General features: G+C 41.7%; 1 protein-coding gene across 1 annotated transcript in view; it reads right to left on the bottom strand.

Annotated features, from left to right (window-relative positions):
• The window catches only part of ALKAL2 (ALK and LTK ligand 2), a 15,480-nt gene extending 3,143 nt beyond the window's left edge, over positions 1 to 12,337 (bottom strand). The window contains exons 1-5 of the mRNA XM_055809599.1: positions 12,052 to 12,337; positions 10,831 to 11,155; positions 8,332 to 8,385; positions 8,140 to 8,220; positions 5,729 to 5,795 (exon numbers count right to left, since the gene is read on the bottom strand). Of these exons, the coding sequence (XP_055665574.1) occupies positions 5,731 to 5,795; positions 8,140 to 8,220; positions 8,332 to 8,385; positions 10,831 to 11,089 (459 nt within the window). The 5' untranslated portion in view covers positions 11,090 to 11,155; positions 12,052 to 12,337 and the 3' untranslated portion in view covers positions 5,729 to 5,730. The remainder of the gene's footprint in view (positions 1 to 5,728; positions 5,796 to 8,139; positions 8,221 to 8,331; positions 8,386 to 10,830; positions 11,156 to 12,051) is intronic.
• Between the last annotated feature and the right edge of the window lie 47 nt (positions 12,338 to 12,384).

The following is a 12,384-nucleotide window of genomic DNA, read 5'->3' as shown; positions in this document are numbered from 1 at the left end:
AGGCATATTGCAGCTTTCCAAACATGGTTCTAGTCATTATCTGTGCATGATGATAGATATAAACTCTCTAAGAGAAGGCTAATCTGTATAAGAGTTTAGTGTTTTAAATATAAATACAAACTTTAAAATATGGTGCCAGTAGGATCTAGTAGCAGAACTTCCTTGTGCTAACATCAAAAACTTCCTTCCCCAAGTGTGAACACCCGGGTGGAGTCTGCTCTAGTGTCAGCATCAGATCACGGAGATCCATGCATTGAAGAAGCTCTTAATGTTACATCTGGTGCTAGCCAGAGATCCCATAATAAGAAAACTCAGAATTGCCTCTTAACAGAGTTGGACTATGCCACACTAGTAACCATGTACACTGGCTGCCTATTTAACTCAAAGCAGTAGTTCTGATAAGTCTTAAATTAGTTACCTTGGAACTACTTCCTCTCTCCAAGTAGAAGTGATTGAACGTGTCGTGGGAAGTCGTATATAATGGATCAAGCTATATTTTCTAGAAAAAAAGGGTCTGCTTTCACAAATGTGCAAACCCCACATCTTAATTCCACCTTCTTTTGTGAAATTAAAGCGTCTGATGTTTCTTGAGTGCGCTCAATGTTAGTCTGAATAAGAAGCTGTGTGAGACAGAAAGCGACTAAGGGCAGTTTCCATTATTACAGACCACTTGAAACAAAACTTAAGAGCCCAAATATTATTTTGGTTTAAGAATAGTTTGAAATAATGGATATATAATACGGTGTACAGGAATGGGATATTTCATGTGGTATTTTAATTTTCTCTTTATATATTTAAAGTTTCCAAGTTTATCTTGTACTTTAAGCTTTTGTAACGTATATTACTGGTATGGTCAATATATCTTGGGGAGTTTACACAGGTTTTTCTGAGTTCCAGAGGAAATCTCAGTTATTGGTGTGTTTAGGCTTATTAGGAAATTTATAAAGAAACTTTCACCTTTGTATGTATACATATTTATTCTTGCCCTATCATGTACTTTAAGCAAGAAATACTCTATTGCCTTTAAATATTGTTAATTATATCTGCTTCTCTAGGAGACAAGCAACTGGTAATTTGTTCATACGCTCTTTATAGTATATAAAGCTCGTTTTTTCTGCTTAGCCTGAGATTCCTACTACTTGCGCTAGTCTTGTATTTATTAGTGCAAGACCGTTTGTTGCCTCTAGTTTTATTTTGTTCATTTGAAATAGCTGTGGAAACTTAATAAAAAAGTTTAAAATATGTAAATGCTTGTAAGTACAGTAATTAGAAGAAATCTTCAAAATGGAAGTACATAATCACGCGTGATAATGCAGTCCTTAGTCCTTGAACTACTTATGGTACAAGGAGGTTTTAAGCATACATTATGAGATCAGTGTTGGTCTCTAGCAAATACTTAGAGGATGGGTAACGGCAAGGGAAGGCACCAACAGTAGCACCTGCAGTTTTCAAACAAAAGCAGGAAAATCCGTATGACTGTAGCCAAAATTATCATGACAAATGCTGTCCAAGAGGCCAGATACTCTTTCTTAGATTCATCACCACCTGTTACAAGAAACCCACAAGATCTGAATTGGGAACCTTAGATGAAGACTGCAGGAATTTGTTCCTGACTTTTCTTATCTACTGCAGATACAGACAATGTAATGATTGTTGGATGTATCTGCATGGGGTGGAGCAGAGCAAGCACGGAGTATGGGAACCATTATGAAACTTGGAGAAAAATAAGGCTGAAGAACAGAACAAAAAAGAGCATCAAGGATAGGACTCCAAGTACCTGTGCTGAACATGAGAAGGTATTACAGAATAAAACTAGTCAGAGATGGTGCTGGTGGCAACCAGGGAACATGGCTTAGGTTGCTGATTTGGAAAGAAGAAAGAAAAGGGGGAGCTACTGAGTTATGTGGTAATACAAACATGCTGCTCCGGCTTCACGCATGCAATCTCAATAAGTAAAAGGGTTGTTGCTGGGTCCCTGCATTGCTTCTGTCTGTGGGACAGGCAAAATATGAACATATGCTCGAAAAGAGACAATGGAGCCCAGTTACAGAGGTGTAGGATAAATGAGAAAAAGTGAAGGCTCGATAAGATGCATTGTGTCATACACCCCCCCCAACCTCGTCAGGTATGTATTGTGACAGTAATAGATGCCCAGCTCCTGTTTTCTCATCTTACTTTCTTGTTTGATCTTAGCACTGAGTTTCAATGTCATGTGCTTTAAAGCCATGATAGTCCAAAATGCATTTTAAGTACAAATAAAAACCAAATCTGTTCCCTTTTTCTTCCCCACCAAATTGATTTCTAAACATGGACAGATGCCCATGGATCTGAAAAATGCACCAAAACTACCAGTTTGCCAAAGTATCAAAAAGTAATAATTCATCTATAGCCCAGCCCACTCATAAGCCTCCAATGAAATGAAAATCAGATACTGAGCAAAACAGGAAATCTAATTTGTTGGGGAAAAAAATGTAGGTGTGGCTAATTAAAAATGTTATTTTAGCAGTTTATAATACAGGAGTTACAAAAGAACTTTCTAAAATGTATTTGTCATAACAATATAAATTTTCAAATTCTGTTGGTGAATTTAGACCTTTTTGGAGTAGTATCACTTAAGAAATTTTTGTTACCCGATATTCAGGAGTTAGCCTGAGCTTTAGAACTGATACTAACTGGTAGCTTTATGGCAGAAACCAAAAGTCTTTACCTATTGCCAGACTGTAAATAAACTTTTTGTACACTAGAGAGCTATCTTAAGTAAGAAATGGCTTTGAAATCTTGTTTTGCTATGTATAAGCGTTACTATATTCACAGCTTTGCAACTTCTTGAAAACACCTTGGACTAATGATAACTATACACTTTGTAGAGGAAAAAGGATGGCTTGATAAGTGGAAAAATACAAAACTCCCTTTTTTCTACAGCTTAGTCCATGAAATGGTGAAAACAAATAAAGCCTGTATTATACTCTTCTGTGAGAGGGGATATCTTACCCACACAAATTGAACTGATGAAGTGGAAAAGCTTTGAGGAGGAAGGAATTTTATGGAGACACCTGTGATCTCATGGCATATGTGGCAGAGAATAGCCTTCCTTTCTGCTAATAGAGGTTGCTTAAGAGTGCTGATACTATTAATGATTTGTCTGTGGAGAGCAGCACTGGGGGCTTGTTACCCGCCTTGAAACACGCTGCTAGCTGAGCAAAGGAGTTGTTTGGCAAAGTGAGATGGACTTTTTTAAAATAGTCTTCCATCTTGAGATGTTAACCGCTGTAGTTATTGTTCCTTCATATTATGAGTTTGTGTTTACGTGACAGGATGTAAAGATAACAGATCAATGTTTGGAAGGAGATTCCAATGTAATGAAAGGGAGAAAAGAATTCTGTACTCTGATATATCTGCTTGGTATCGGTAGTAACATTATTCACCTGCCTTTTGCAGGTAAGTATCATTATATACTCACATATATCTCATCACATGTTACATATGTAATAGCTAATTTCTTAGGTGCTTTCTAGATTTTACAATTGAAAGGTTGAATCCCTTACATTTCTCTGAGTCAGATCAAAGGATTTACCTATTTGCTGACTTACATTTGCCCTAATACTATATGCAAGTGTTTCCATAATTCCTCAACATGCGATGTATGAATAGAGATTCCTCTCCATGGCTGCATGTTCCAAATTAAGACAAGAATCATAGAATCGTTTAAGTTAGAAAAAAAATCTTTAAGATCATCAAGTCCAGCCATTAACCTAGCACTGCCAAGTCCACCACTAAACCATGTCCCTAAGTGCCACATCTACAGGTCTTTTAAATGCCTCCAAGGACGGTGACTCAACCACTTCCCTGGGCAGTTATTGGACGTTAAAAACATTCTGCATTGAAGCTGGGCTAGTTTAGGTTTATTTTAGGAAGCCAAGACAGAAAATACTTAAAAGACATTTTGAGGAGTTTAGCGTAAAGTTAGGATGCTGAATTACATCTAATGATGTAATATATTACCTCTGTCTTTGCCACTAGAGAAGTCTTCTCTTAACATGTAGCTGGAATCCTCTCTTGTTGCAAAGTTAAACTATGTCTTTATTTATCCAACTGGATAGAGGGAATGGCTTCTGGTTGCTTTTTATGAAATTGAATAGCTCCATCATGGTTTCCTGCAGTCGTCTTTTCTTTAAATTAAATAATCCAAATTCCTTTTAGCTGTTCTTGTAAACCAAGTTTTCTAGGTCTTTGGTTATCCGTGTCGCTCTTCTTTGGACTTTTACAAGAAGCACCTGTATGTTTTCCAGTATTGTGTCCTTAATTAAGTACAGTGTTCCAGCAACAGTATTTCAGGTGCTTTATAAATAATCATTCTATTTATAAATTCCAGTGTGTGTGTTTTTTGTCAAGTGTGACATTGTTGACATGCTTAGTTTGTGATCCACTACACCCCCTACGTTTTCTACAGAACTGTCTGTCTAGCTGTTCACAACATGCTCTGTATTTCTGCAGCTGATTACTCCTGCGTGACTTCATAATTCTGCTCTTTCCTTTAGATTTTATCCTGGTTTTAGACTATTCAGCTAATTTTCCAATATTATTTTCAAGATTGTACTCTGTCATGGATGTTTCTCTTACACTACTTTCATCCATAAATATACTGTCTTCTATCACCCAAGTTGTTAATGAAAATACTGCAAAACGCTATACCCATAGTGATGCTGTGTGACTCTGCTCAATACGTATTTCAGTTTGACAGTGAAGCACTAGTAACTATATTTTCCTAGCCATTTTTACGTTTATCTTGATCACATTTCCCTAGCTTGCTTTTGAGAATGCTGTGCAAAACAGTGTCAATACTCTAAAAAAAAACCACAAAACAACTAAGGTGCTTAACATTTATTGCTTTTTCTCACTGAGTCTCTCTGCAAGATGTGTATTGTCCCAGAGCTAAAATATCTTGGTTTGACAGCATCTGTTACTGACAAATCCATTTGGGTTATTTATCCCTTTGTCAGAGATGACATTTTTGTCTCGGGTAAAGGTTGAAGACAGGGTGTAAATCAGCCCTTTTGTATTCCTATGTATCAGTTTTCTAGAAATACAGATAGTTTGTAAGTAGTTGGTTGGTTGGTTGGCTTTTGTTTTTATTTTGGTGCATGGAAATTCCCCAAGTAATTGTGGGAATTAGAGGTACATCTAGGTAAAAAGGGAGGGATTCAACCCGAAGACATGAGAGGTGAGCACAGTGAAAATCCCAAGAAACCTGAGTAGCTTGAAGTTAGTTTAAAAAGTTAAAAGCACCTGCAACCTATCTGCATTTATAAAGCTTTCATGTGTATGGCTATGTATATATTAACTCTTACTAAAACGTACACCGCAGATCTACAGCTGCACACATAAAAGGGCTGCTGCTGCCAATACAGGCAATTGTGTACTGAGTCAACCCTTGAAAAAGCAGCTACAGCTGTTGCGTTTTGTTCTGTGTATTTGCTAACTGTATGCGGCTATGAATAATGCACAGCTGATGCATGTGGACTTTTATATAATGACTTCCAGTAGGGGGTACCCTTCATTTATTGCCAGTAGTTGCCAGATTAAGCCAGTTACTTCAGGTACTTTGAAAGGGGAATACCTTAGCCAAAGGACGATTGTTACTACACTCCTATGAATTTTCATGTATAAAACACAATATCCACTGCTTTGCTATGTGTTAGAATGTCATTACTGCTACGAAAAAGCTTACCTTTATCCTTCCATGCACATTGGGCTTACTGCCAACCGAGTAAGAAGCCTGGCACATCTTTTATAGTCTGTCATGAAAAAAAGAGCATAAACGGATTACTAAAGTAACCAATTTTGACTTTAAAAATAAAAATTGGTAATGGTGTGCAAATTATTGTTGTAATAAAGTTTAGTGAACACTTTGCAGCAGTACAGAAATTGGCTCCTTAGACTTCAAAATGAGAGTGTGTAAAAATTGCATAACTGAAAGCCATGTCTAATGGCACATGCAACTATGCAGCTGACTTCTGTATATGTAGTATCTATAAACCAACAGCATGAATGTACTTGGAGGCTCTCCAAGTGTGTGTAGATATTTATGAAAATCTATACATTTGTGCCCATGCTTAAATGTGGGATCTAAACATGTGACTAGTATTTCCATACTAGAGGAATAGTAAGTAGTACGTATCCATCTTTGAAATCCAGCCCCCAGTGAGCAAGTCTATCAACATTAAGTAATGCAACTCTCCAATAAATTTTTCTTCCTGGAAAAACTGTTACATTAGACAAATAACATCTAGTCACAGGAGTAAGTCCAGCCCAAGTAGGTGACCTCATCATACAAATTCATTTAGAACTGTATCGAGTTTAATCTTGGAACTAGTGAAATTGTTTTTTCCACGGTAGTCCTATTAGTAGTTCTTACTTTAGGTACCTTCTGCTTTTTGATGCATTCACTATAAGGGGTAGAACCAATGCAAAACTAAAAAAATAATCAAGATTTTTTTTCTTTAACATGGCAAACTGAAAGCAAATATTGTGAAAGTTTAATACGGACAGACAGCAGAGCAAGTTACTTTTTAGGTGCCAATGCTACCATGCTGTACAAAATACTAGAAGGTCTGGCAACAAAATGCATTTGTACTGGCTACTACAGTGTTGCAGCATCATAGATTCTTTTAATGTCTTTGTTGTTTGGCCTTTGAAAATCAGAGTATTATCTAAAAGTAATGTCACATTGTGCATAAGGAATTAAAGCAGGTGGTTAAGCTCATTTTCCTAGAAGAAAGTGACTTTAAGGAGATGCTAGTCAGTCCAGTCCCGTGACTGATGCTGATTTTTGTTAGGCATTATTAATGAGTAACTACATACAATGTTTCCTAGAGATGCAATGTTAACAGTCTCTAGCTCACAGCACAGGTACGCTGTAATTGCCATTCATACAAATTATCCTCCATTACCCAGACATTATGTTGGTGGGTATGTCACCTCTCAGGAGGAACAGGCTAATTCAGAGTTTAAGACCAACTAGTTTTTAGTTTAACAGCTTGGAGCACTCATCAGTGCTGAGTCAAATTATATTTGTGTTGTGTTCCTTATGAAAAAGGTAACATGACTACTTGCTTTTCAAAACAGACTAGTTATGAACACCTGCCATCACCATCAATGTCAACAGACTGCGATCTGGTTAGCTCTTTTCCAGAAATCCTTATCTTTCCAGGATATTCCTAATCTGAAGCCTACAAATGGAGAAAAAAGTCTGCAATTCCTACCAAATAAGCCTTTAAAATACATTGGGCTGAAATATTTAATACTCGAAACTTGGAATCTGTAACTCTTGTTTCTATTCCCAGCTCTGCTACTGACCCAACTGGTTGACCTCAGACAAGTAAAATAAAGTGTGCTTCTATTCTGAAAAGGCTGTACTAAAATAGCATCTACTTACTCAACAGATCCACCTCAGTATGAATCTGGAGTCACATCTACTGACTGATAAATGTCTATGTTTGATATTTTTTAATTTGCTGTGCTGCCAACAGTGATGAGATATCGTGAGCTGCATTTCCTTATTTGTGTCCATCTGCACCTTTTTTTTTTTTTAATCTAGGCCTTAGGAGGTTATACTTTTATAATTCACTGAGGACAGTGGCAAAGATTCACTGTTGACATCATTGGTAGACTGGCAGCTGAACAGTCAAAATATAAAATTTCTGTAAAATATGTTCTACATCAATAATCAATGAAAAGGAAATAGCTCCACCTGGGTTTCTGATCCTATCTTGAATTTTAAGCACTGTAAATTTCATGATTACAAGCAGGTTTGTGAGAGGAGTCACGTGTTCCTATGAAAAGCAAATGCCTTTGATTTGGAACTAAAAAGGCATATACATCAGTACCTATGGAAGCGGTGTTTACAGCCATTCTATACAGTCTATTTGCGGTGAAAAAGTTATTTTTCAGTTTTTCTCACTGTAATACTGACACTGTTCTATCAACACTGTAAAGTGTACTTAGTATGTTTTGGAGCACTCCAAATTCTTCATTGCGAGGCAAGTATTCTAATGTCGTTTCACTACTGGTACCTCACAGGGCTATTAAATTTTAGAGTTGTTTGTTGTTTTATGAAAGTCGCTGGTTTTTGGCACTTACATGCTGGGATGGTGCAGTCCCTTGTATTGTGATAAAGCCGATGAAAGTGTTTACTACATTTTGGGCTGAAGTAGAGTGGACCTGAAATATAAAGAAAAGAAAAGTTATGAATTATGACAGCTCACAGGAAGAGTAATGCAGCTTATGCTATATATGTGAAATGATGGATACCAATGCAGGATTAAAATATACCTGTTAAATGCTTTAAGAACTTGTCTTTCATCCGCAGATCTCTGGGAACTATTTCTGTTGGACAGAAAAAAGAATAGTCACTGTGCTGCACTGGAATTGCGCTTGCCAAATATTGTATGAGATGCACACAGGTCAAAAGTCCTTTGCATACAGCAGGCCAAGCTACAAGTATTTGTTTTACATTAGAAGCTACTGTAAAATGCACTATGAAACACACTGCAATGATTAACTATTAGGTGTGTGGTCATTAATGATGATGACAATTAACTAAGAGATTGTAGCTCTCTATGAATTACATTACCATGTTTACCTAGATTTAAATTCATCCAGAAATTTTAGTTTCATGGTTGCTCAAAAATAGCATATTCCACTAGTGGTAAAGACCCAGAGATACAGCCAAGTTTGGATTTGTGTCTTCCAATTCTCTTATGCAAATGTATCCACTCTTTTGTCACAGGTATATTTGTACAAACACTGTCCTGCTGTAATCATGAAACTGGATTGATCTACTTACAGGAATCTTCCCCTCTGCCTTTAGCAGCAAGTAAAAATTCACAGGAAATGATCCCAAGCAAATTGCTCTCTTCTGGCTCCCTACGTTTGTGGTTTACCGCCTGGCGTTTTGTGTTCAGCAGATGGCAAAATGAAACTGGTTTACTGAAATCCATTTTAGCCCTAACCCTTGCTTGTGTCTTCCTGATTTACAGCTATCCTTGATTGCTTTCTGTTACGAAGTCTATGCTGATAGCTTAGTGCTGATTGTGTACGATACACTACATGGTGCTTTATTTATTTGATGATAAATGCCTGAGCAGCCTTTTTCATTCCCCTGGCACCTCTTACCAGATATAAAGCAGAGAGCATTTCCATCCAGATCTGATTCACTTGTGAGGATAGACACTTCTCGAAAGTCATTCTTCATTTACTTCTAACTTTAGTCAGTGTAAGTAAAATTGACCTTATCATATTTGACCTAATTATGTCATGTAGAGCATTAAAAACACACATGCTTCACTCAGAAATTTCCCATGGGACAGGCTCACTGGGAAAGTGTTGCCAAAACTGAAATGGAAGATTCTAAGCAGTAGTTCCTTTTTCAAGAGTTGCTAGGAATAACTCCATTGTAATAACAGAATGAAAAATCCTGCTCAGGAGCCAGGAACACTACTACTAACCAATCTGCTCTGAAGTAAGTTTATTATTTACATAGATAACTGCTGAGCACCAGTCAGATGTTTTGCACCAATATGCTGATGTAGGGTGGCCAAAACCTATGCCCATGTTCCAAGCTGAGATTTAGAGTTGTGCAGATGAGAGTTCCCTGCTTAGTCTGGCCTCTTTAACTTTTCAACATAATTGTTTTATAAAACAATGTTCTCACTGTGCTGATCTTAAGTGGAACAGAATTGTCTTCCTTTGTATATTCATTAATCATGCAAATAGAGAAGTAATATTTTCATGACAGCCACCAAAAAATGCAAATTGTGAAGGTATTTGAATATGAATGAGAACGAAGAAAAGGTACGATGAAGCTTTATGAGATCAATAAAGGCAAAATAAATAGCATACTAGCAAAATGAAAGCCAGTTTTGAAAAAGTAGTGATGAGTAGACATCAGCTGGAAAATATTCAGAAAGTCACTTTCAGTGGGAGGGGTAAGATGAGCAGCAGTAGTGCTGTAGGGGTTTGGGAGTGACAGTTAACAGTAAATTAGATATGGCAGCAGGAGAAGCCAAATCAACTTTCAACTGGATGCACATCACGAAACAGCAGTAACTGTCCATCACTATGTGGCTTGGTACGACCACTTCCAGACTGCTGTACACAACGCCAAACATCTTATGAACAAGCCTGGGCTTTCACTGCAGGTTAGAGAAGAGCCATTCAAACAAGTAGAGGGATGACAGCAAGAGCATCCCAGAGGGATCATAGCTTGTACAGTGACAGAAGAGTACTCTGTTTCAGTTCCTTAGTATTTCAAAGGTGCTACCTCCAGAGTACAAAAGGGACTAGTAAGCAGGGCGAAAAGTTTAGTGAAGCTGAGCTGCAGGAAAGGCTTCTAGATGGGAGATCTATAAGAACATACTATAGTCTTGCAGGGGAAAATCTTGCTAGGGTCATTTCCACGCAACACTTAAACCAAGCACGTTTTAAAATGTGGTACACTTCCAGGAAAAAGAGTGTTTTCATCCCTTATTTCTTTGAACTCATCCCATTTCAGTCATTTCCCTTATTAACGGGTTTCATTCAAAGCCAATACACAGGAAGCCGGACTTTCAGTTGAGTACATTATCCAGAGAGTAAGAGGCTCTGAGATGTGAATGGAGTTTTTCTATTCCAGATTTGCTGTCTGTGTCTGTTTCTGATATCAATGGGAATCTGCAGGTATTTTGAGCGGTGAATTCTTGATACAGTAACCTGATATGATGTCTCATTCACCAAGGCACCCCAGAGGAAAACAAAAAAAAAGGATCTCCTAAGTCATGGACTGTGACTTACCAACTCTCTGCTCATCCTGGTATCCTCCATAGTCGGCCACTTCCCTTCGATCCAAGTTATAGTCGTGCTTGGAGAAGTACTGCACCCCACTGTCCTTCTCCAGGTGGTACCTTTTCAGTTCCTGAATGATCTCCATGATCAGATTTAAGAGACTTTGCCTCTCCTTCAAATCTGTGGAGTCAGTTTTCTCTTTGCAATACCCTGCTGAGAGCATTAAGAGCACCAGCCCCAGCAGCCCTGGCGACCTCAGTCCACTCATTGCAGTCTGACCTGAGGGGTGCAAGAGCAGATGAAGGATCCGCTGCAGTGGGAGGCCGCCTATTCACTGGAAGAGAAAAACGGGCTCATGGGGGTGAAATCGAAACGCTACAGTAGGACAGCGCGGAGACCGCTCCGCAGGTCGCACACGGCGGGAGCGCGGCCGGCCCCGGCAGCCCCACCGCCCCCCGCAGCGCCCCGCCGGGGGAGCGGCCCCAGCGCCGGCAGCGCCCGCCCGGCAGCCTGCGCCCACGGGGGCCCCCGCGGAGGGCGGGCTAAGCAGCCGCGCAGCGGGGTGCGGCGCGGCGAGGGATGCCCGACGGGACCTGCCTCTCCCCGCGGCCCGGCGGAGCAGATCCGCGATGGCCACGGGCTAGCGGCGCGCCCCGCCCCGCCTCGCCTCGCCCGCGGCCGCGGAGCGGAGGGGCGCGGACGAGGGGCGCCAACTTTTTCCCCGAAGTTTCTTGCCGGGGAGCCGCGGCAGCCGCGCACCGAGCGAGGCCCCCACCCTGGCTGCGGGGCTCCGCGCCGGGGCCGCGGGCAGGAGCGCCGGGACGGGCGGTGCGCGGCTGGGGGGCGGCCGTCCCGGGGCAGGGAGCGGCAGCGCCAGCCTCCCCTTCCTCAGTCCTTCCCTCCCAGCTCGGGGACGGGGCGCGGGCGGCCGCGGCCACCTCCACGGGGAGCAGCAGTGGGCGGCAGCCCGCCACGGCGGGGGACGCCGCTTCCTCGCCGGAGCCGCTCACCTCCGGACGGCTGGCTGCCCGCTCCGCCGGCGCGAGGGGCGGCCGGTCCCCGCCCGCCGCGGCTCCCCCCGCCGGGGCTCCCCCCGCCGGCTCCGTGCGGGCTGTCAGCGGCGCGGCCCCGCCGCACGCCGCGCTCCGGCTCGGCGGGGCGGGAGGGGTGGGGTCGTGGGGAGGGAGACGGGGGGGAAGGAGGGCTGCTGGCCCTTCACGGCTGCTTTACCTGTCTCTCCGTCTCAGGAGCCGAGGCGTCTTCCCCCCGGGAGCCGCTCCCCGGCTCTCCCCGGACGGCAGCAGCCCGCGAGCGGCGGGGAGTCCAAGTTTTCCGCGGCTGGCCCGCCCGCCCCCCTCCCGTCCCTGCGCTCCCGCCGTGCCCGCGAACTACTCCATCGCCGGCAGCCCCAGCGCAGCCGCTTATATAGGCTATAGGATGGACATGAGACGGCAGATAGTATCGACTTGGAAGTGGGTGGAAAACAATAAAAGTCCACTTGGCAACCTCGGGAGCGTCGCTGCTCGCACAAGCCCCCCCCTTCCCGCCCTCCCTTCCCTCCCG

The sequence above is a fragment of the Falco peregrinus genome, chromosome 7 (genome assembly GCF_023634155.1).
Source record: "Falco peregrinus isolate bFalPer1 chromosome 7, bFalPer1.pri, whole genome shotgun sequence".
Lineage (NCBI taxonomy): Eukaryota > Metazoa > Chordata > Aves > Falconiformes > Falconidae > Falco > Falco peregrinus.
This window is presented reverse-complemented; position numbering and strand designations above follow the sequence as displayed.